A 22,149-nucleotide genomic window follows, 5' to 3' on the forward strand; every position below is an offset into this window, starting at 1 on the left:
TAGCGTGTGCACTATACACCCTGTCTTTAGTCTTCCATTCTCAGACCCGTCCCCAGCCCGTCCACATTGTCTTTGCTTTCGAGCCTCGATCATTCGTTCTGAGTGCATCAGGCTGACAATCAATGGATCTCCACTTTGAACTCTATGCACACAGCTTCCACCACAATGCCAGTCTAGTAACTTTTTGGGATTATAAAATGTGTTCTCAGCTCACAAAGGAAGAAGGGGATCTGGTGTGGGTTTTTGGGGGGTTTTTTGGTTTAGTCACTAGAAACCAGCTCCTGAGCGATGTGATTTTCTGACAGTGGCCTTTAAAAAAGACGACTGCTTGAAGAATATAGGAAAGAAATCACTGGCCAGAAAGAGTGAAGTAAGACACAAACTCAGAACACATGAAGGCTCAACAGTCTGTGTTTTCACTGCTTTTCTTTCTTTCTCCTCAGGCCCAGGGTTCTACTCAGCTGAAATCAGAAAAGGATAAGAGATCAAAGGCAAATCGGTGTGTTGTAAATTTTAACTGATTGCCAAGCTAGAAGTAAAATCATGAAAGGGGATCCTCGGCATATCTGAATGTGTTTCCTTAGATTTGATATTTGACATCAAATATCAAAGAGTCTATCAGATGGTCTAAAATTGTTGCATCCCTTTGCCACAACTCCTTAGAAGAACGCAATCTCAGTTTTACCATTTGGAATCCCTGGTGCCCTTCTTCACACTGTCCTCTGCCCGCTGTGCAGGGGGTGATGAGCCATGGAGTTTGGACTGGGTGCTTGCTTGGGTGTTCGCTGCCTTGGGGACGTGGGCGGTGGCCACTGCTGCTGGGGAAACACTGTGAGTTAGGAGGCAGCAAAAAGTCCAGTGTTTATAAAGTGGGGCCAAGTTATTAGGAAAAGGAAAAATTTTTTATTATATTAAAGGGAGTAATAAAAATAGAAAAATAACCTATCCAAACTAGTAAACAAAAACTTTAGAGAACAAGGGTGTGGGCTTTTGCAAGTGGCACTCGTCCCTTTAGGACTTCTGTATTAGTTTTCTTCTCTCGTGTTTGTCCAAAGTGATTTGGGGATCTTCTTTTAGGACCCTTTCCTTAGGTGATTTTTCCTTTGTCCATCTCCCCCGTTGAGTACAAACATTAGATTTTGGTGTGCTATTAACTGGTGTGTTATTTTGTAATTGAACAAACAAGTCACAGGACACCCCTGACAGGATCCATGCTTTTCCTTCTGATGAAGGGGGCTCCTAGGAGGAAAACGTTCCCACATGACTTACTTGTACTTCAGGCTGTTCAGCAGACCACTGAACTGGCCAGAATTTTCAAGACTGATGCAGGCTGGGCTGTCTCTAGATCTGGGTAAAGTTTTTTATTTTTATTATTATTTTTTAATGTTTATTTTTGAGAGAGAGAGAGAGAGACAGACAGAGTGCAAGCAGGGGAAGGGCAAAGAGAGAGGGAGGCACAGAATCTGAAGCAGGCCCTAGGCTCTGAGCTGTTAGCACAGAGCCCAATGTGGGGCTCGAATGCACCAACCGGGAGATCATGACCTGAGCAGGAGTCAGACGCTTAACCGACTGAGCCACCCAGGTGTCCCTCGCTTTTGGTTTTAAAGGTTTGTCTTTCTCCCATTTGCTTGCCAACCCTTGACCAGGATCTCTGGTTGGTTGGGAGGGGTGTAGGGATTTTGGAAAGGTTGGGAATTACTTCCTGAAAGATAAAACAGGCCCAAAAAAGTGGTCTTGGCACACACTTAGAGCTGGAAATAAGCAGTGTTTTTAAAAGGTTGTTAAAATGGTAAATAGGTTTCAACAGATGGCTTCAGCATAGCAATGGAAAGCCCAGGCAAGGACTTCGGGGTTAAATTTCATATTGTAGTCACCTGGGACTAGCTTATGATTCCAGAAAAACAAACATCTATAAAATTGACAGCTCCCTTCCCTCCTCTAAAGTGGAGCCCTTGAAGGCTGCCTGCCCGCTAGCCAGCTGATGGGTGGCTGCCTACAGATAGTGACCTAGGGAATTGAAAGTCACTTTTTCAACACCTGTCAATGGCAGGGCTTAAGCTCACCCAGGCTAGAGGGATATGATAACCAAGAACCTATATTACTGATGGGCCAGGACTTTTATACTCAATATGTGTGCTGGCCTTATTATTTTTTTAGAATCATTTTAACATTTAATGCTTCTCAATTAAAGTGATTTCCTGGAGTGGATGCCAAGCTTCGTTTAGAATGCGCATTAACCACTTTCGGTATCGGTAGTTAAAGGCACTGAGGGATTTAAACAGCAATCCACAAGTCTGTTCAGTTAAGGTTTGGCGGAATAAAGCAGATTATAAACAATAATATATGTCTTTCTCTTCTTTTTTTGGAAGGGTTCCAAACTCACAAACGGAGCTAAAGTGCTATAAACATATCCAGGCCTAAGCTTTGGGCTCTCCAAATGTACTCCATGAAAGCCACGGGCACGGGCGGTGCCACTTTTTATCCTGTGTGTGCGTGTGCACGTACTTTAAAAGAGCATTTTATTACACAAAGTGTCCATCAACTGAACTTACCTTCTAAATATTAAAATGGAAACCAGGATTGCTATACAAGTGAGAGGAAAAATAAATCCTGGCTGCAGTGTGGATGATGAATTTGTTGCTGCTGCCTTGGGTGGCCCACAGACACGCACTGCTCTGTCTCTAATGTCCCCCCCCCCCCCTCCGCCGTCCCTCATGTTCAGCCACTGCTTTCAGTAGTTCCAGGTTCAACAGGGCATTTCCCTCCCTCCCTCCCTCCCTACGAGAGACACCTACACTGAGGGCACTGGGTTCCACCATGAGGCAATGAATGTTACAGCGGGGGGGGGGGGGCAGCTCCTAGGATGTTTCCCATCTGGTTTTTAACCTCGGTGTTCCATTGCAAACTCATGTTCATTCTTTCTAAGGCCATGTATGAAGAATATATCAGCAAGGAAGATTCTGTCTTGGTATAAACTAGCATGCACCTTATGAATATTCTGATCTAGTTTTTAGGGCCTGGAGGCTTCCTATTGCTGGAGGAAGCGATACGCCCTCAAAAGTGACTTCAGTACATGAATCCCCAAAGAAGACACAGTAAAAAAATGCAAAATAATGACATGTGTAACTGTGCCAAAGGAAGTGATATAACAAAACACAGAAAAGAAAGTTTTAAAGAATGTACATATAAAAGTAAAAATAGTAAATAAAAAACCACGCACTCCTAATAACTCTGGTGAACAAACCATTAAATTTCTGCTTTCCAGGGAGGACCATGACAAGCATATTTCAAGGATAAGTGAGTAAAGATGAGGATACAGAGCTTTCCCTGTTCAATCCTTTAGTGTAATGCCAATTAATGCACATTTGAAAAACTGATCACACTCAGTGCATAATAAACATTAGGTGAGGAAGACAAGGAAGCTTTCTTGTTCGGTCTGATAATCACTATACTTTCACCCAAAATCTCTCTGATGAAGAAATTGTGAAAGGTTGCTAAAATAATAAAGATGCTTATGGTAAAGCCCCAATGATAATTTTTCAAATCACACGAGCACAACAGACTGCACTGAAAGCTTTTTATGTCATAAGGATAAAGTCCAATGTTTACAGATAAAATCCACGAAGAGGCTTATTTAAAAAATAAATTTTTTTGAGGTTTATTTTTGAGACACAGAGCGCCAACAGGGGAGGGGCAGAGAGAGCTGGAGAAAGAATCCTAAGCAGACTCCAGGCCATGAGCTGCCAGCACAGAGCCCGCGGGGCTCAAACTCACGAACTGAGATCATGACCTGAGCTGAAGTGGGACGCTTAACCTACTGAGCCACTCAGGTGCCACCCAGGCGCTCCAAGGCTGGATTATCAATGTACCTTTGAGTATGGTTGCTTTTGTTTCCACTGTGGCTTATCCTAATAATGAGGTGCAGGGAAAACGTTTTGACTTGGTGTCACAAGGCTTAATCACCCTGATTCTGAAAAAAAAAAAAATAAGATCATGCATACTGAAGTGCTTTAAATATAATAAAGCCTATAAAAAGATGAGCACGCTTACTGTTTCTACTTATATGACCTTGGACAATTTCCCTAAAAGTTCTGAGTTTCAATTCCCTCGTTTGCCAGAGAAAATACCAAATATTTCTACTTTTACAATTATTCTGAGGTTCAATTAAGATGCTTGTGTGCACAGTCTTGTACAAAAGGTGTAACTACTGTTCTGGCATTAAAGCTAAGATGTATTCATTTTAAGACATATTAGTCGGGGTGCCTGGGTGGTTCAGTCAATTAAGGGTCTGACTTCAGCTCAGGTCACGATCTCGCGGTTCGTGGGTTTGAGCCCTGCATCGGGCTCTGTGCTGACAGCTCAGAACCTGGAGCCTGCCCCTCCCCTGCTTGCGCTGTCTCTCTCTCTCTCTCTCAAAAATAAATAAACATTAAGAAAAATTTTTTAAAAAGGACACATTGGTTTATGTATCACTAACCAAAAAAAAAAGTGTGTCTTAGAATGGATCAAATACAGTATTATAACTACTATTAAAACATTTAACTCCAAATACCTTAGGAATTGGGATTTGAAATTCACTCATAAATATTTAAATTTTTACATGTTTATTTATTTTTGAGAGAGACAGAGCACACGTTGGGGAGGTGCAGAGAGAGAGGGAGACACAGAATCAGAAGCAGACTCCAGGCTCTGAGCTGTCAGCACAGAGCCCGCTGTGGGGCTCAAAATCCACAAACTGTGAGATCATGACCTGAGCTGAAGTCAGTCGCTTAACCGACTGAGCCACCCAGGTGCCCCTCACTCACAAATATTTAAACTCAATGTTACTAAATTGTGGCTCATGGGTTACATACCTATTCTGTGATAAACATTTATTTGTGAGGGGGATTTCTAGGGGACTTGAAATTTGATGAAAGCTTTCATGTTTCAACTGTTAAATATTAAATAAACATTTGAAAGTCTTCATGTTCAAGTGAAGCATTCATTAGCCTAGGCACTAACCCCTTCTGCAACCCAAGCTCAGCTCTGCTACCATCCTGCACCTTGCTCATTAATCCTCAGAGATGCCGTACTGTACATGGGATAATAAGCCATAGCCAAGCAGTTAAACCTGGCAGGAAGCTAAGAAATACCTATTTAATAGAAAGGTTCACTTGATTATAGCCACCTTTTAGCTGGAAAATGCTGAAACATTAAAAAAAAAAAGATATAATAGATACAATTCCAGATATTATACTTTGGTTGTTATCCGTCTACCTGACAAGCCTAAGAGAGAACAATGTGTGGCCAGTTGGCTGGATTCTTACATCTTTATTAGAGACATAGTTATAGTAGGTTTAAAATATTTAGTTTTTCATAAGTAATTTATGAATTTCTATCAGACTTTTAAAGTTACCTCATGCAATACCTTGAGATAACATCATGGGAGTAATTCTAAATATCCATGATAAGGGGAAAAGGGAGTGACAGTGGCCTGGAACAGTGTCTGTTATTCAGTGGGCTCTCAAAAAGTATCTGTGGATGGAATGAAGGAAGAGCTTGAACACTTACATGAGTTTTGTGGTCTAATAAAAAGGACTGCGATTTTGTAGACTTGGTCCTAACTGTGGCTCTACTACTCTGTGATCGTGGGCAATTGAAGTAACCTGCTTGTATTTTCAATTCATTCTTGTATAAGTGGACTTAACAGACACTACCCCACTTTAATAGGGTTATAATGGAGGGATGACAGATTAAACAATGCCCATGAAAACAGCCTGAAAAGTCAAAAAAACTAAATGCATATGAAAAGATAGCACTAGTCATACAGAATTGAACATGTGGGTTCATTTCTGCCCTGCAGCAGAATCAGAGGCCAAATAGGTCAGAGTCCAACTTTCTGGCCAATGTCTCTTTAAAAAAAGCTTCCCCCCAGTGTGGTGATCAGTGAGAAAACTGCAGTCTATGTATGTTGTTAAAATCTTGGTCAGTGGTTTAAAAAAAAATGGCACAAGAACAGACACTCAGATCAATGGAACAGAATAGAGAACCCAGAAATGGACCCAGAAATGTATGGCCACCTAATCTTTGACAAAGCAAGAAAGAATATCCAATGGAATAAAGACAGTCTCTTCAGCAAGTGGTGCTGGGAAAACTGGACAGCAACATGCAAAAGAATGAACCTGGACCACTTTCTTACACCACACACAAAATAAACTCAAAATGGATGAAAGACCTCAATGTAAGACAGGAAGCCATCAAAATCCTCGAGGAGAAAGCAGGCAAAAACCTCTTTGATCTTGGCCGCAGCAACTTCTTACTCAACACATCTCTGGAGGCAAGGGAAACAAAAGCAAAAATGAACTAGTGGGACCTCATCAAAATAAAAAGCTTCTGCACAGCGAAGGAAACAATCAGCAAAACTAAAAGGCAACCGACAGAATGGGAGAAGATATTTGCAAGTGACATATCAGATAAAGGCTTAGTATCCAAAATTTATAAAGAACTTATCAAACTCAACACCCAAAAACCAAATAACCCAGTGAAGAAATGGGCAAAAGACATGAACAGACACTTCTTCAAAGAAGATGTCCAGATGTCCAACTGACACATGAAAATATGCTCAACATCATTCGTCATCAGGGAAATACAAATCAAAACCACAATGAGATACCACCTTACACCTGTCAGAATGGCTAACATTAACAACTCGGGCAACAACAGATGTTGGCGAGGATGCAGAGAAAGAGGATCTCTTTTGCATTGTTGGTGGGAATGCAAGCTGGTGCAGCCACTCTGGAAAACAGTATGGAGGCTCCTCAAAAAACTAAAATAGAACTACCCTACGACCCAGCAATTGCACTACTAGGCATTTATCCACGGGATACAGGTGTGCTGTTTCGAAGGGACACATGCACCCCCATGTTTAGAGCAGCACTATCAGCAATAGCCAAAGTATGGAAAAAGCCCAAATATCCATCGATGGATGAATGGATAAAGAAGATGTGGTATACACACACACACACACACACACACACACACACACACACACACACACAATGGAGTATTACTCGGCAATCAAAAAGAATGAAATCTTGCCATTTGCAACTATGTGGATGGAACTGGAGGGTATTATGCTAAGTGAAATTAGTCAGAGAAAGACAAAAATCATATGACTTCACTCATATGAGGACTTTAAGAGACAAAACAGATGAACATAAGGGAAGGGAAACAAAAATAATATAAAAACAGGGAGGGGAACAAAAGAGACTCATAAATATGGAGAACAAACTGAGGGTTACTGGAGGGGTTGTGGGAGGGGGGAATGGGCTAAATGGGTAAGGGGCACTAAGGCATCTACTCCTGAAGTCATTGTTGCACTATATGCTAACTAATTTGGATGTAAATTTTAAAAAATAAAAAATAAAATAAAAAAAGCACTTCTCCCAATATTTCAAATAGGCAGGGTAACACCCCATGTCACCTGGTAGGAGCACTTAAAACTATGAAAATAGGGTCAGTCAACAAAAGATTTCTCATTCTTAAAACACAAGGGGTCAGAAAAATGGTTCTCAATGGGATCCACAGAGCCCTGGGGAGTCCACGGATGGGCTGCAGGAGATCTGTGAACTCTTCAAAATTCCATGCACAACATCGTATACCTGGGGAAGAAGTTTATAGTTTTTCAAAGTAATCTGGAACTCCTCAAGAGTTAAAAACACTGATTTAGTAGATGCAAGCAAGTGTTCTGAAGATAATAATGATTCAGAGATTTTTCTTTGCCTCCTCTTTAATGATTATTTACATGATCCTCTTTTTAGTCCTCATTTTTCACTAGTCTGTATCAAAACCACCGTGAAGGCAATCAGGGTCTCTTAGATTAGCTGGTGCACAGCAAAGTAAACGACAGTCATGAATATTAAATAAAGAAAAGAGTCACTAGTGTTGTTCTGATCACAGTATCGTCAGGAAAGGAAAGAGAAAAAGCCACCAATTTCCTTTTGCAGTTTTTTAGGGATAGAGAATGGGGCTAGGTATGTTTTTATGTGTAGACAAACATCTACAGAGGTGGCCTGAAGATAAGAAAAATAAATGTGAAACTGAGATGAGGTAAGAGTAGAAAGGCAATCTATAAACAGTCTAGAAAATTCAAGTGGTCAGGTAGCAAAAAGTAACTACTCGTAACTCAGAAAAATGCCTTTAGTTAGCCACCGCTTTATGACTACTCCAACTAAATTCCTTTTTAGGAGAACACAGAAGAGACTTAATTTTTAAAATACCCATGTACACTAAAAATAACAAACCAGAGAGTTTGAACCAAGGATGAAGTAAATGGAATTCCAAACCCAGTAAATGTCTTCCCCCCACTCCACCCCCCCAAAAAGCAACAATTATTTTGAAATACTTCTGTCATGACCAGAAATGAACCCTCAGAAAAAGGTTTTCTATGATCCTTTAAGATACTAATTGGCTTGAACATCACTAATCTGTCCAGGAAGAAAAAATTTCTGCATAGCGGAACCAAAGTTATGCTAAGTTAAATTATATCTTAGTTTTATCCCGCTGAACTATACGAAAAGATGGTTTGCCATGTATCTGGGGAAGTTAGCTGGCTCTCTGCTCCAGTAAGTTCGTGTTCTTTGCTTGGTGGGAACTACTGCAGCTCTTGCCAATGGAACTCAGGATCTGGCTGAAGTGTGATGCGCTACCTAATAATCCGATAGTTTAAGGGGAAAGAAAACAAACCAAGATCCAGTTTTCTCTGACACTTCTGGATGTAATCTTCCCCTTAAGGCATAGGGAGAAGATCCACAGATTGTTACGACAGTAAGGTTTTCGAAAATTCAGATACCAGTGATAAAAGAGAGATTTTGGAAATTGACTTTAGAATGCACTTGTGGGGTGCCTGGGAGGCTCAGTCGGTTAAGTGTCTGACTCTTGGTTTTGGCTCAGGTCATGATCTCACTGTTCGTGAGTTCGACCCCCACATCAGGTTCTGCTCTGATAGTGCGGGGCCTGGTTGGGTTTCTCTCTCTGCCCCTCCTTTGCTTGCTCTCTCTCAAAATAAACAAATAAACTTAAAAAAAAATTTAGAATGCACTTGCAAATGTAGAGTTGGTGACTGTTTTTAGTGGCAGCTTTGAATATAAATTTGAAATCTTGATTCACTTAGCATAACACTCTCCAGTTCCATCCATGTTGCTACAAAGGGCCACATTTCATTCTTTCTCATTGCCACATAGTATTCCATTGTGTATATAAACCCCAATTTCTTTATCCATTCATCAGTTGATGGACATTTAGGGTCTTTCCATAATTTGGCTATTGTTGAGAGTGCTGCTATAAACATTGGGGTACAATTGCCCCTATGCATCAGTACTCCTGTACCCCTTGGGTAAGTTCCTAGCAGTGTTATTGCTGGGTCATAGGTAGATCTATTTTTAATTTTTTGAGGAACCTCCACACTGTTTTCCAGAGCAGCTGCACCAGTTTGCATTCCCACCAACAGAGCAAGAGAGTTCCCGTTTCTCCACATCCTTGCCAGCATCCATACCCTCCTGATTTGTTCATTTTGGCCACTCTGACTGGCGTGAGGTGGTATCTGAGTGTGGTTTTGATTTGTATTTCCCTGATGAGGAGCGACGTTGAGCATCTTTTCATGTGCCTGTTGGCCATCTGGATGTCTTCTTTAGAGAACTGTCTATTCATGTTTTCTGCCCATTGATGGGGGGTGGGAGGGAGGGGAGAGTGGGTGACGGGTATTGAGGAGGGCACCTGTTGGGATGAGCACTGGGTGTGGTATGGAAACCAATTTGACAATAAATTTCATATTAAAAAAAAAGAGAACATACAACAGCATCAAAAAAAAAACCCAAAACAAAACAAAGAAACCTTGAAAAATAAAATTAATAAAAAGTTATATTCTTTGCTTAAAAACAATCTATATAATTTTAGACGTTGCAAAACAGGTTATGAAAAACTTGACTCGGAAATTTTAAGGTCAGATTACAAAAGAGAAATGAAAAAAGGAGCTCCTTGATAGCTTTTTGCTTAGATAATGACCCTGTAAATCTGAAATGAATAAATATTTTGATTTGCTAATGTCCTAAAAATGCAAAAGTACTATTAATGAAAGCTGCATGCAACATCTTGGTCACTTTTACTGTAACTAATGAATAATGTTTGTTAAAACACAATTAATGTGGAACATGAGAGAATTTAGCTTATAGTGGGTTGCAAATGTGGTTGGGATTATGGGAAAAGAACAGATAATGAATAGAAAGCTCCACTAGAATTACAGTAATGTTTTCACTGTGTACTAACGTGCATATCCCTTCCACAGATAATTAAGAAATCAATTAAAGAATGAACAGTCTTGGTGAATGGTTTTGGTTTACATCTCAGAAAAAAAGAAATGAGCTTAGAAAAATCACAAAATAAACAGCATTAATATGCCTCATTTCTGCTCTGAAGGGGCTTGTTCCAGAAGGACAGGTTAGCCTGAGCTAATGAAAATCGTGTCCACTGTTGAGGGCTCTGCTAAGCAAGTTTATTACTTTTTTTAATAGAGACACGTTGGAAAAATTATCTTTTAAATAGTCATCTCTGCATCTCAAATCATTTCTTACTTCATTTCTCTTCCTAGGACAACTACCTACTTTCTTTATATAACGAGAAATGTCAAGGAATTCCCCAGATGGAGTTCTTGAGGCTTGAAGGGGAAAACATAGGGAGCCAGTTTCAAAAGCGGCATACTTGTCACTCCCTTAAAGAAAAGCTGTGGTGTATTTGTCTATGTTTTTAATTAGAAAATAAAAGCTCTCTTGGTATCCAGAAGTAACTATACTCACAGCTAAGCATTGGGGCATTAGGGGCTATTTCACATTAGACTCAAACAGCCTCACAGTTCAGGCCTGAGCTTATTTCCAGAGACTACTGCCAGTATGTGACTGGAACATTAGAGCCAATTAAAAGGGCCCTGGGGGAAATCCCGCCCCGTTTTGTGGAGGTGAGTTTAAGGAATCCTGAACTAACCAGTGAATTCTCCCAAATCTGCGCTTCAATCCTGAAGTGAGGTCACTGAATCTTATTCTAAAATGCCCAAGGTTTTGAGGTTTTCAGTATTTCTGGTTGTTTCTCGGACTTCTAGGCCCCTATGTGACAAAATTCTACCTTTTCTCTTTTGCTTGCTTTTTAACACCCCTCTGTCTTTGTCTTCTCAATTCTGTCTGCCAAAAATAGACATTTTAGCTACCGATATTCAGGCCAGCTGTGCAAAATGCCACAAGATCACTTGACCTCTACTGTATTGGGATTTCATGCAACTTTCCCTGTCAGGGTAGCACTGTCGGTCATATTTTGCTTCTGTATGTTTTTTTAAAAGAGCAGCCATGTTTAATACTGTGAAATACGAGGCGTCCCCTCCTTGCCCCACCCTCTAGAACAGTGATAAATTTCAGCGCGCGCTCAGCAGAATTGGATTGTATTATACGCAGGACACATGTTCATCACCACAACTGTACTTGCTGGAACGGATGCAAGGAGAATGAATTGCTGAGACTTCAAAATCCCAGTTCCTCAGAACTGATTTTATTAGCCAATGTATACCAAAGATGGGTGCTAAAAGAAGTATTATTTTTGCAGGTGTCCTTCATCACTGGAGCTCTATGATGTTACGGACTGTGGTCTTCCAGCCTTTTGATTATACCTTGCTGGTCGTGTGCTGCTGCAACACCAAAGAGATAGCCTTGCAACCTGTCACCTCCTCCGGCAGGCAGCCGTCCTGGTCTGGGAGAGCGGGGTCAGCGCCAGACTGCAGCAGCAGCTCCACAATGTCTAAAAACTCGCAGGCAGCAGCTGCCAGGAAAATTGGCAAATATGAAAACAAGGTTACTATGAGACCAAGTGAAACGATTACACTCCAGCAGGAAAGGCAAGTGCCGAGCAACGAGGGATCCCAAACAGCAAGAAACGTCACAGTGTGACGACAACTGTGCCATTAGTGTGCATTTTTCCAGGGTTAGGAAAAGCAAATTCACATTTTTGGTTGCCCAGGAGCAAACAGACACATTTTTAAAACTGTGAGGTTTTCAGACTCTATTCTTAAGGATGGGACGAAGAGAAAGAATAAAAACAGTGTTTGAGTATTTGTTTTACTTTGATCAGAATAATGACAGGTGTGCAGGCTATGTCAAAAGGCTAAAAATATTGTAAAAGAAAATATTTTGTTTTGTCTTTGAAGAGGGGGTTAAATGAGTAACTTTAAAATTTGTAAAACAACAACAACAACAAAAAAGCTAGCCTATGAATCACACCATCCATCTATAGAACTTTTATTTATTTAGAAAAATAATAAATGTCCCCAATCACACTAGGCATAGAAAGGGGACAAGGACCTCTCGATATGGAGACTTATTATGAAGATGGTATGGTATCGCCCCCAGGAAGGACAAACAGACCAAAGGGCTAGAATGGAGAGCCATCTATTCTTCTGCACATATATGGAAACTTGATTTATGATGACGCTGGCATCGCAGATCAGCAAGGAAACAAAGATCCATTAATTCAGAGGCACTGAAACAACTGGGCTAAAGGCAAAACCAGGTATTTCATGCAAGATGAAACAGAAATGGCAATAAACATATGAAAAGATGAACAACCACATTAGCCGTCAGGGAAATGAAAATTAAAACCAGAAGATACCAATTCATACCCACTAGATAGGTGAAAATTAAAAACAGACCATACCAAGCACTGAGGAAGCCTGGAACAAGGGCAGCTCCCCTCCGGATGGGCCCTGGTAGGGTCACTTTGGACGACAGTTTGGCATTACGTGTTAAACCTGCACACACACAGGCCCTGCGGCCCAGCAATCCTGCTCTTATTCCCATCCTCCATGGACACTCGTGCATGGGTCTCCAGGAGACGTGCAAGAACGTGTGTAGCAGCACTATTCGCAATAGACCCCAATGTAAGCAACGCAAATGCCCATTAAAAATAACGTGAAAATAGAATACTGTTTACTTCTACAATAAAATCCCACACCGCATTGAAAACTAATGAACTATGGTTTTCCACACGAGTTTATCTCCAGGACATAATGTTGAGGGAAAGAAGCAAGTCAGAAGAATATATACAGTATGATTACACTTAAACAAAATTTTAAAAATAGACCAAACTAAACACCATTGTTCAGAGAGACAATTATGTAGTGAAACTATAAGGGAAACTGTTAATATAAAATTTGGGATAGTGTTAATCTTGGGGAAGGACCTGCCCATGGAGGGAAGGTCACATGGTTGGACAGGCACACACAGGAGGTTTTGAAGATACTGGCAATGTTCCATTTCTTAAGCTGGGGGTGGGTTCATTTTTTTAAAGTTACATTTAAAATTCTTCATATACCTTTTATATACTCTTTCACAGTGTGATGTAACATAACAGCAACAACAAATCAAAAAAGAAAAACAGGGAAAGAAAGAAGGGTAGGAAGCTTGATTCAATGGTCATTTTACTGAGTACATGCTATAACAATCCTATCAGTTAAGATTCTTGCTCTGAAGAATTTGTTTAACACCTGGGAGGCTAATATGTAAACTGGACACTCTTAACACAGAATAACTATTGTGGAGTGTGCGTGCACACACACACAGAAACCTGCAAAAAAGTGGGGGTGTGGGTGGAGAAGTTGAGGGATCAGGGAAAACACGAGTAGTTCATATGTAAACTGAGCTCTGAAGGACAGAGGAAAATTCCAGGTAAGTGGAGACCGAAAGGCATTGCAGGGGGAGAAAACGCCACTAACAGAGGCAGGAGAGCACAGGGAGTGCCCAGAGAACTGCCTGTGGGTGCTGGGACACAATATACAGACAGTCAAAAGCAGAGAGGCTGGACTTGAGTCAAAGTATGCAGGGCCTTGAAAGCTGTACTGAGCCATGCTGACAAAAGTGTGGTTTTGAATGCTATACTAAAGTTTGCATTTATAAAGAAGGGAGTGGCGTAATTTGGCTGCTGTGCTAGGATGATAATTCTACAATGAGTGACTTGGACAGCCTAGAAATTTGTCACAGGTAGACCAATTAGGAAACTACGGTAGTTCTTTCAGGAGGCTTGAAATCAGCCAGTGTCAGCGTGAATATAAAGAAGGGACTGGGCGGGGAGCCTGGGTGGCTCAGTTGGTTAAGCATGACCAGGTCATTATCTTACAGCTCATGAGTTCGAGCCTCACATTGGGCTCTGTGCTGACAGCTCAGAGCCTGGAGCCTACTTCAGATTCTGTGTCTCCCTCTCTCTCTGCCCCCCCCCCCCCCACGCTCTCTCTCTCTCTCCTTCAAAAAATAAACATTAAAAAAAAAATTAAAGAAGGGACTGGGGGCGCCTGGGTGGCTCAGTTGGTTAAGTGGCTGACTTTGGCTCAGGTCATGATCTGACTGTTCCTGAGTTTGAGTTCCGAGTCAGGCTCTGTGCTGACAGCTCAGAGCCTGGAGCCTGCTTCGGATTCTGTGTCTCCTTCTTTCTCTGCCCCTTCCCTGCTTGCACTCTCTCTCTCTCTCTCTCAAAAATAAATAAACATAAAAACATTTTTTTTTAAAAGAAGGGATTGAATAAGCCACTGAAATTCATGTGGATAGGACATAGCAAAGTACAGGATGGGCTTTAAGAAAATGTTTATGAACACTAAATTTGATAATTAATAAAGCTGATAAAATGTTACATTTATAGACAAACACGTGTTTATATTTTGTGATTTTCCTGTTGTTTTTTGGAAGAACAGTATTTTATCTTAGGTTTCAAATATTTTTATAGGTTTTTGAAAAGCTTACAGACCCACTGCTTGTGATCATAATGTTGACTATTGAATAAAATGGCCGGAGTATTTCTGCACTTGATATGAAACCCAAGCACATAAAGAAAATTACTGGTAAATCTGAATACATAGAAACCTAAAATTGACAAATCTGAACACATAAAAATTTAAAACAGCTATACCACACACACAAAATATGATATATAAAGGTAAACCATAAATTGGGAAACATATTCACATATATAACACATACAAGAGCTAATATCCTTGATATCTAAAAAGTGTTAACAAATCAATCCAAAAGGATAATGGGCAAAAGAATTGTAAGAACCAAAGACGATAACTTACGTTTTCAGTCTGGGAGACCACAGAGATGTTGGTGACATTATCTCTAATATAAGAAACCATAATAAGGAAGAGCAGGAGTTTTTGGAGGGGAAGAGAAGAAGAAAATGATGGAAGGGGAGAAATAATCTTGGTTTGAGGCATGATAAATATTAGGAATACTGGTAGTACTAATACTGGTAGAGGTACTAGAAAATGTCCATAAAACTCATAGAAGATAAGACAGGAGAAAAACCAAGATGACCTTGGGTATGACAATGATTTTTTAGCTATGACACCAAAGGCACAATCCATGAAAGAAAGAATTGATAAGCTGGGACTCATTAAAATAAAAAAACTTCTGCTCTGCGAAAGACTATGGTAAGGGAATGACAAGGCAAACACAAACTGGGAGAATATATTTGCAAAAGACACATCTGATAAAGGACTACTACCCAAAATATACAAACAACTCTTAAAGCTCAACAACAGGAAAACAAGCATTGGATTAAAAATGGGGTCAAAGACCTTAACGGAGGCCTCATCACAGAAGATCTACAGATGGCAACTACGCTTTTGGAAAGCGTATTCCCACATCATGTCATCAGGGAAATGCAAATTAAAAGAACGTACCAGTACACACTTATCAGAATGGCCAAAATGTGGGACACTGGCAACAGCAAGTGCTGGTGAGGATGTGGAGCAACAGGAACTCACTCATTGCTGGTGGGAATGCGAAACTGTACAGCCATTTGGAAGGCAGTGTGGTGGTTTCTTACAAAATGAAACATACCCTTACCATATGACCCAGCAGCCATGCTCCTTGGGATCCACTCAAAAACCTACGTCCACTCAAAAATCTGCACATGAATGTCTGCGGCAGCTTTAATCCTAATTGCCAAAACTTGGAAGCAACCAAGAGGTCCTTCAATAGGTGATGGATAAATAAGCTATGATACATCCAGACAGTGTAATATTACTCAGCACTAAAACGAAATGAGATATCAAGCTATCAAAGGACATAGAGAAACCTTAAATACATATTACTAAGTGAAAGAAGCCAATCTGAAAGGGTTACCTACTGTATGATTTCAACTATATGAACATTCTGGAAAAGGCAAAACTATAGAAATAGTAAAAAGATCAGTGGTTTCCAGAGGCAGGGGTGAGAGAGGGATAAACAGGCAGAGCACAGTGGATTTTTAGGGCAATGAAAATGTATGATATCATAATGATCGATACATGTCATTTTACATTTGTCTATAGAATACACAATGAGAGTGAACTGTAATGTAAACTTTGGACCTTGGGTGATTATGATAATAATTTTAATAATTATGAGAATAATTTTATGTATGTAGGTTCATCAACTATAACAAATGTACCACTCTGATCGGAGATGTTGATAATGACAGAGTGTGAAATAATAGAAAAGATACATGTTGGTCTCTGTCCCCAGTTCCTGACATAGAGCTCCTAAAACCTCTGGCCTTTCCTAAGTGATAAGAGCACTAGAGGCATCTTTTGTTCTAATACTTGGTCTCTGACCCTGGTTCTTGACACAGAGCTCCTAAATCACTTGGAATTTCCTGGATAATAGGAATATCTTTTGTTTTAATGAGGCGACTCTTGGTGAGCTTCTGGATTGCTTCAGAAAGAGAGGTGGTCACCAAAGAGACCAAGCCATAATTAGAAGCTTGTAATTTTCATGGGGCCACTGGGTGGCTCAGTCGGTTAAGTATCCGACTTTGGCTCAGGTCACGATCTCATGGTTTGTGAGTTTGAGCCCTGTGTTGGGCTCTGTGCTGACAGCTCAGAGCCTGGAGCCTGGAGCCTGCTTGGGATTCTGTGTCTCCCTCTGTCTCTGCCTACCTCCTCCCCTCCCCCTGCCCCCGGGTGGCAAAAATAAATAAACATTTAAAAAGTTATATAAAAAAAAAAAAAGAAGCTTGTAATTTTCAGCCCCAACCTCCATCCTCTGGGAAGGGGAGAGAGGCTGGAGATTGAGTCAATGATCAATCATGCCTATGTAATGAAGCCTCCATAAAAATCCTCCAAGTATGGGGTTCAGAGAACTTCTGGGCTGCTGAACACCTGGAAATATGTAACAGGTGGTACTGGTAAGGGCATGGAAACTCTGTTCCCCTTCCCCCATATCTGGTCCAGTGTATCTTTTCCATCTCCATGTTCATCTGTATCCTTTATCATATCCTTTTATATTAAACCAGTAAACCTAAGTGTTTCCTTGAGTTCTGGGAGCCACTCTAGCAAATTATCAAACCCAAGAAGGGGTCATGAAACCACAATTTATAGATGGTTGGTCAGAAGTGCAGGTGACAACTTGGGACTTGGGACTGGCATCTGAAGGCAGAGGTGTAGTCTTGTGGGACTGAGGGGAAGGTAGATAGTGTCTGAATTGAATTAAGTGGAAGAACATTCCGCTGGTATCACAGAGAATTGCTTGTTGTGAGGAAAAACTCACAACACACAGTGACCAGCAGTGAAGTGTGGTAGTAGTGTGAGAGTAAAGGAGAAACACACAGGGAGCATGTTTGTTCTTCAGAACAAGGTTCTTTAGAGGCAGACTATACATGGGGTAAGAGGTATATGGAAAATCTCTGTACCTTCCCCTCAATTTTGCTGTGAACCTACAACTGCTCTTTATTGATCACCCAAGCAAGCATTTGTAATTGGGTCTATTTCTGGGTTATCTACCAAGTTTCGCTGATTTATACACCTATCTCTTGACCAATACCACATTGTCTTAATGTCTGTAACTTTATAGTAAGTCCTGAAGTAAGGGTGTGTCCTCCATCCGGGTCCTTTGCTTTTCCATATAACTTTTAGAATCAGCTTGTAAATTTTTTCAGAAAGTCCTGCTGGAATTTTGATTGGGAGTACATATAAATCAATTTGAAGAGAATGGGGAGCTTAACAACATCTTTTGATCAATGAACAACAGTATCTCTGTCCATTTATTTTGATTTATCCTTAAGAATTTGATTTTGAGGCTACTATAAATAGTATTTTTAAAAATTCTGACTTCCAGTTGGTTCATTGCAAGTATAAAGGAAAACAACTTATATCTGTATACTGACCTTGTGTTTTTAACTTTCAGTTTCCACCTGTTCATTACCAGTGTATAGGAATTTTTTTTGGTAAACTGATTTTCTATCCTGCAAACTTGCTGAACTCAATTTATTTTCTTTTATTATTTGTTTGTCTTAGTTAGAAAAATTATTTCTGCTCCTTTCATACACCTTATTGTGCTGGAAATGGTCTTGCAGACACATCTGAAATAACATACTGTCACACACTTTATTTATTTATTTATTTATTTATTTATTTAATATATGAAATTTACTGTCAAATTGGTTTGCATACAACACCCAGTGCTCATCCCAAAAGATGCCCTCTTCAATGCCCATCACCTACCCTCCCCTCCCTCCCACCCCCCATCAACCCTCAGTTTGTTCTCAGTTTTTAACAGTCTCTTATGCTTTGGCTCTCTCCCACTCTAACCTTTTTTTTTTCCTTCCCCTCCCCCATGGGTTTCTGTTAACTTTCTCAGGATCCACATAAGAGTGAAAACATATGGTATCTGTCTTTCTCTGTATGGCTTATCTCACTTAGCATCACACTCTCCAGTTCCATCCACGTTGCTACAAAGGGCCACATTTCATTCTTTCTCATTGCCATGTAGTACTCCATTGTGTATATAAACCACAATTTCTTTATCCGTTCATCAGTTGATGGACATTTAGGCTCTTTCCATACTTTGGCTATTGTTGAGAGTGCTGCTATAAACACTGGGGTACAAGTGCCCCTATGCATCAGTACTCCTGTACCCCTTGGGTAAATTCCTAGCAGTGCTACTGCTGGGTCATAGGGTAGGTCTATTTTTAATTTTTTGAGGAACCTCCACACTGTTTTCCAGAGCACACACTCTATTTAAAGGCAAAGCACCACAGGTAAAGCTGATCATCTGTCCAGAGTTCCCAGCTTACGGTATCTCACTTCCTGATTTTACATTAATTTTGAGTCACAAATATCCTCTCCAAAAAATGTTAAGGGAGCTGTAAAAAATTATCACTTTATTCAGTATTAAAGTTGTAGAAATGGAGAATATTTTCCTTAAGAAATGAAAAACTAAGAGGAAAATGCTACTTAACATCATTTGTACGTTGGCATGGGCCAGCAGGGAAAAAATACTGTGATAAGCTTGTCTCTTTGATACCAAGAAGACATTCTAGTTCAAGCTTTAACATGCTTCCTATGTTTTCACTAGATGCTTCTTTTCTGCTGCTTCATTCTTTTCCGTAGTTCACATCAGAGAATTGGTACAGCCTTTAAAACTTCATTAACAGGAACAAATCCAGTATCTACAGATTTCGTCTCATAAGGCATTTTAACCCATCAGATAGCCCGGCAGTTTCATTCCCACGAATACTCTACCCATGAAAAAACTCAATAGGATACAGACAAATCCAATGAATAGAAGAAGAAATCTACTGAGTTTTGGAATGTTTGGTGCATTCGATTGGTCCGGGATTGTGAAACCTAAACCTCCCATTCACTGTAAACAGGAAGCTGGATGCGAGTCCTTCCATAATATATTGTCCATTTACTGTGTAGGCCAAGAAAGCTACTGGTCTCTGATGTCCATGTTCACTGGTCATAGAACCAACACTTGGAGGTTCAACAATAACATCATAAATTATTCCTCTGGTAATGGGGAAGTAAGACACCACCACCAGAGCATACACCCTCATGGCCGATGGCATATGTACCCAGGGCGGCTTCTTCAGCTTCAGGTTGGGGCATTCGAGCACTAAGAACAGGACCCAGCACAAAGTCTCCATTTTGGTAATGGCAGGGGAGCCTCTCGACCTCCTGAACTCGATTTATTAATTCTATTTTTTAAAAAATAGATTCTTTGGGGTTTTCTACGTAGGTGGTCATGGCATCTGTGAATAAAGGATGTTTTATTTCTTCCTTTCAAACCCATCTACTTTTTACTTCTTTCCTTTGGTTAATGCACTGACTAGAACTTCTAGTATGATGTTGAATCAAAGGGGAGGGTGGACATATTTGCTTGCTCTGGATCAAAAGGAAAGCCTTTTGCCTTTCACCATTAAGAATCATGTTAGCTATCAATTACTTCAGGTTGAGAAAATTCCCTTCTGTTCTTATTTTGCTGCATTTTTTTTTTAAATCATGAAGGGAAGTTGAATTTTGTCAACTGTTTTTTCTTTTTTTTACATATATGGAAACAATCATATGTTTTGCTTTGGTTTTGATCTGTTGATATGGTGAAATACAATGATTTTCCATTGCTGAACCAATCTTGCATTCCTAGGATAAAGGCATTTGAGTATGATTTATTATCCTTTTTGTATATTGTATATACAATATAACATTATATTCATGGGAGATATTGGCCTACAGTTTTCTTTTCCTCTAGAGTCTTTTTCTGGTTTTGGTATTAGGGTAATGTCAGCCTAATAGAATGAGCTGGACAGTATTCCTTACTTTCTGAAAGAGTTGATGTGTAGAATTAGTTTTACTTCTTCCTTAAACATTTAGTATAATTCACCAGTGAAGCAACTGGGGCCTGGAAATTTTGTTGTGGAAAAGTTCTTAGCTACAAATTCAATGTCCTTAATAAATAGATATAGGGCTATCTAGGTTATTAATTTCTTTTTTGACTTTGTGTCTTTTAAGAAATGTGTCCATTTCCTCCAAGTTATCTAATTTATTGCTATAAAGTTGCTCATAATGTCCCCTTATTTGCTTCATAATATCTGCATGGTTTGTGACGTCTCCTTTTTGTTCCTGAAAATAGTAATTTATTTATTTTTTATTGCTCTAGCTAGAGGCCAACCAGGTTTATTAACCATCTCAAAGATTTTCAATGATTTCATGGATTTTTGGTTTTCTATTTCCACAATTTCTACTCTGATTTAAAAAAAAATTTTAATGTTTATTTATTTTTTAAAGGGACAGAGGCAGAATGCGAGTGGGTTAGGGGCAGAGAGAGAGGGAGACACAGAATCCAAAGCAGGCTCCAGGCTCTGAGCTGTCAGCACAGAGCCCGACACGGGGCTCAAACTCACGAGCTGTGAAATCACAACCTGAGCTGAAGTTGAACACTCAACTGGCTGAGCCACCCAGGCGCCCCTACTCTGATCTTTATAATTTTATGCCCATGCTTGTCTTGGGCTTAACTTGCTCTTCTTTCTCTAACTTTTGAAAGGTAGAATCTTGGGTCATTGAGAGCTTTCTTCTTTTCTAATAAAAGCACTTAATTCCCCTCTAAGCACTACTGTGGCTGCATCCAAAAATTCTGATAGAGTGTTTTCTTTTCATTCAGTTCAAAATATTTTGTAATTTCCCTTGGAATTTCTTCTTTGACCTATGAGTTATTTAGAAGTGTGTTGAAGTTTTGCACAATTGTGTGTGTGGGAGATTTCCAGATTTGTGTTTGTAAATGACTTCAAATTTAATTCTGTGGTGGTCTCAGGGAAGACTTTAAAATATTTGTTGAAGTTTGTTTTATGGCCTAAATATGGTTTATCTTGATAAGTGTTCCAAGTGTACTTGAAATGATGTATTCTGTTTATTAGGTGGAGTGTTCTATAGATGTTCTAGAGAGATCTACAGATGTTAATTAAGTCAAGTTGGTTGTTAGTATTGTTCAATTCTTTCATATGCTTGCTAAATTTTTATCTACTTGCTCTGTCAATTACTAATTTATAGTTTAACAATAGTTGTTTTTTCCTTGCTACTCTATGTCTCAGTTTTGACTGCAGAACGTGTGGAGAAGGACACTATTTACATCCAGAAATAGCTATGCCTCTTCTACTGTCATACAGTTAATATGGGTGTTGAGTCAATCTGGCCAGCAGCTGAACTGGGTTTGGGTTTTGTTGCTGCTACAGATAACTTCAATGCATCACACACTTTAAAATTCCTCCACCTGTGGGCTGCAGTTACCTTGTTTCTTGAGTGTCCTCGGGTGCCAGTATTCTTGCCCCCCC

General features: G+C 40.0%; 1 protein-coding gene and 1 pseudogene across 6 annotated transcripts in view; both read right to left on the bottom strand.

The window, feature by feature from the left end:
• Positions 1-2,793: 2,793 nt before the first annotated feature.
• The window catches only part of ACBD6 (acyl-CoA binding domain containing 6), a 210,345-nt gene continuing 190,989 nt past the window's right edge, over positions 2,794-22,149 (bottom strand). For 3 of the 6 annotated variants that reach the window (XM_053209477.1, XM_053209480.1, XM_015062933.3), the window contains one exon: positions 11,547-11,835. In XM_053209477.1, the coding sequence (XP_053065452.1) occupies positions 11,681-11,835 (155 nt within the window). In that variant the 3' untranslated portion in view covers positions 11,547-11,680. Of the gene's footprint in view, positions 6,311-11,546; positions 11,836-22,149 lie in introns of those variants that run through there. The other 3 variants (XM_053209482.1, XM_027074424.2, XM_053209479.1) reach the window with 2 other exon arrangements.
• On the bottom strand, positions 18,570-22,144 carry LOC106966744 (oligosaccharyltransferase complex subunit OSTC-like; annotated as a pseudogene).

The sequence above is a fragment of the Acinonyx jubatus genome, chromosome E4, assembly GCF_027475565.1.
Source record: "Acinonyx jubatus isolate Ajub_Pintada_27869175 chromosome E4, VMU_Ajub_asm_v1.0, whole genome shotgun sequence".
NCBI classification, from domain to species: Eukaryota; Metazoa; Chordata; class Mammalia; order Carnivora; family Felidae; genus Acinonyx; species Acinonyx jubatus.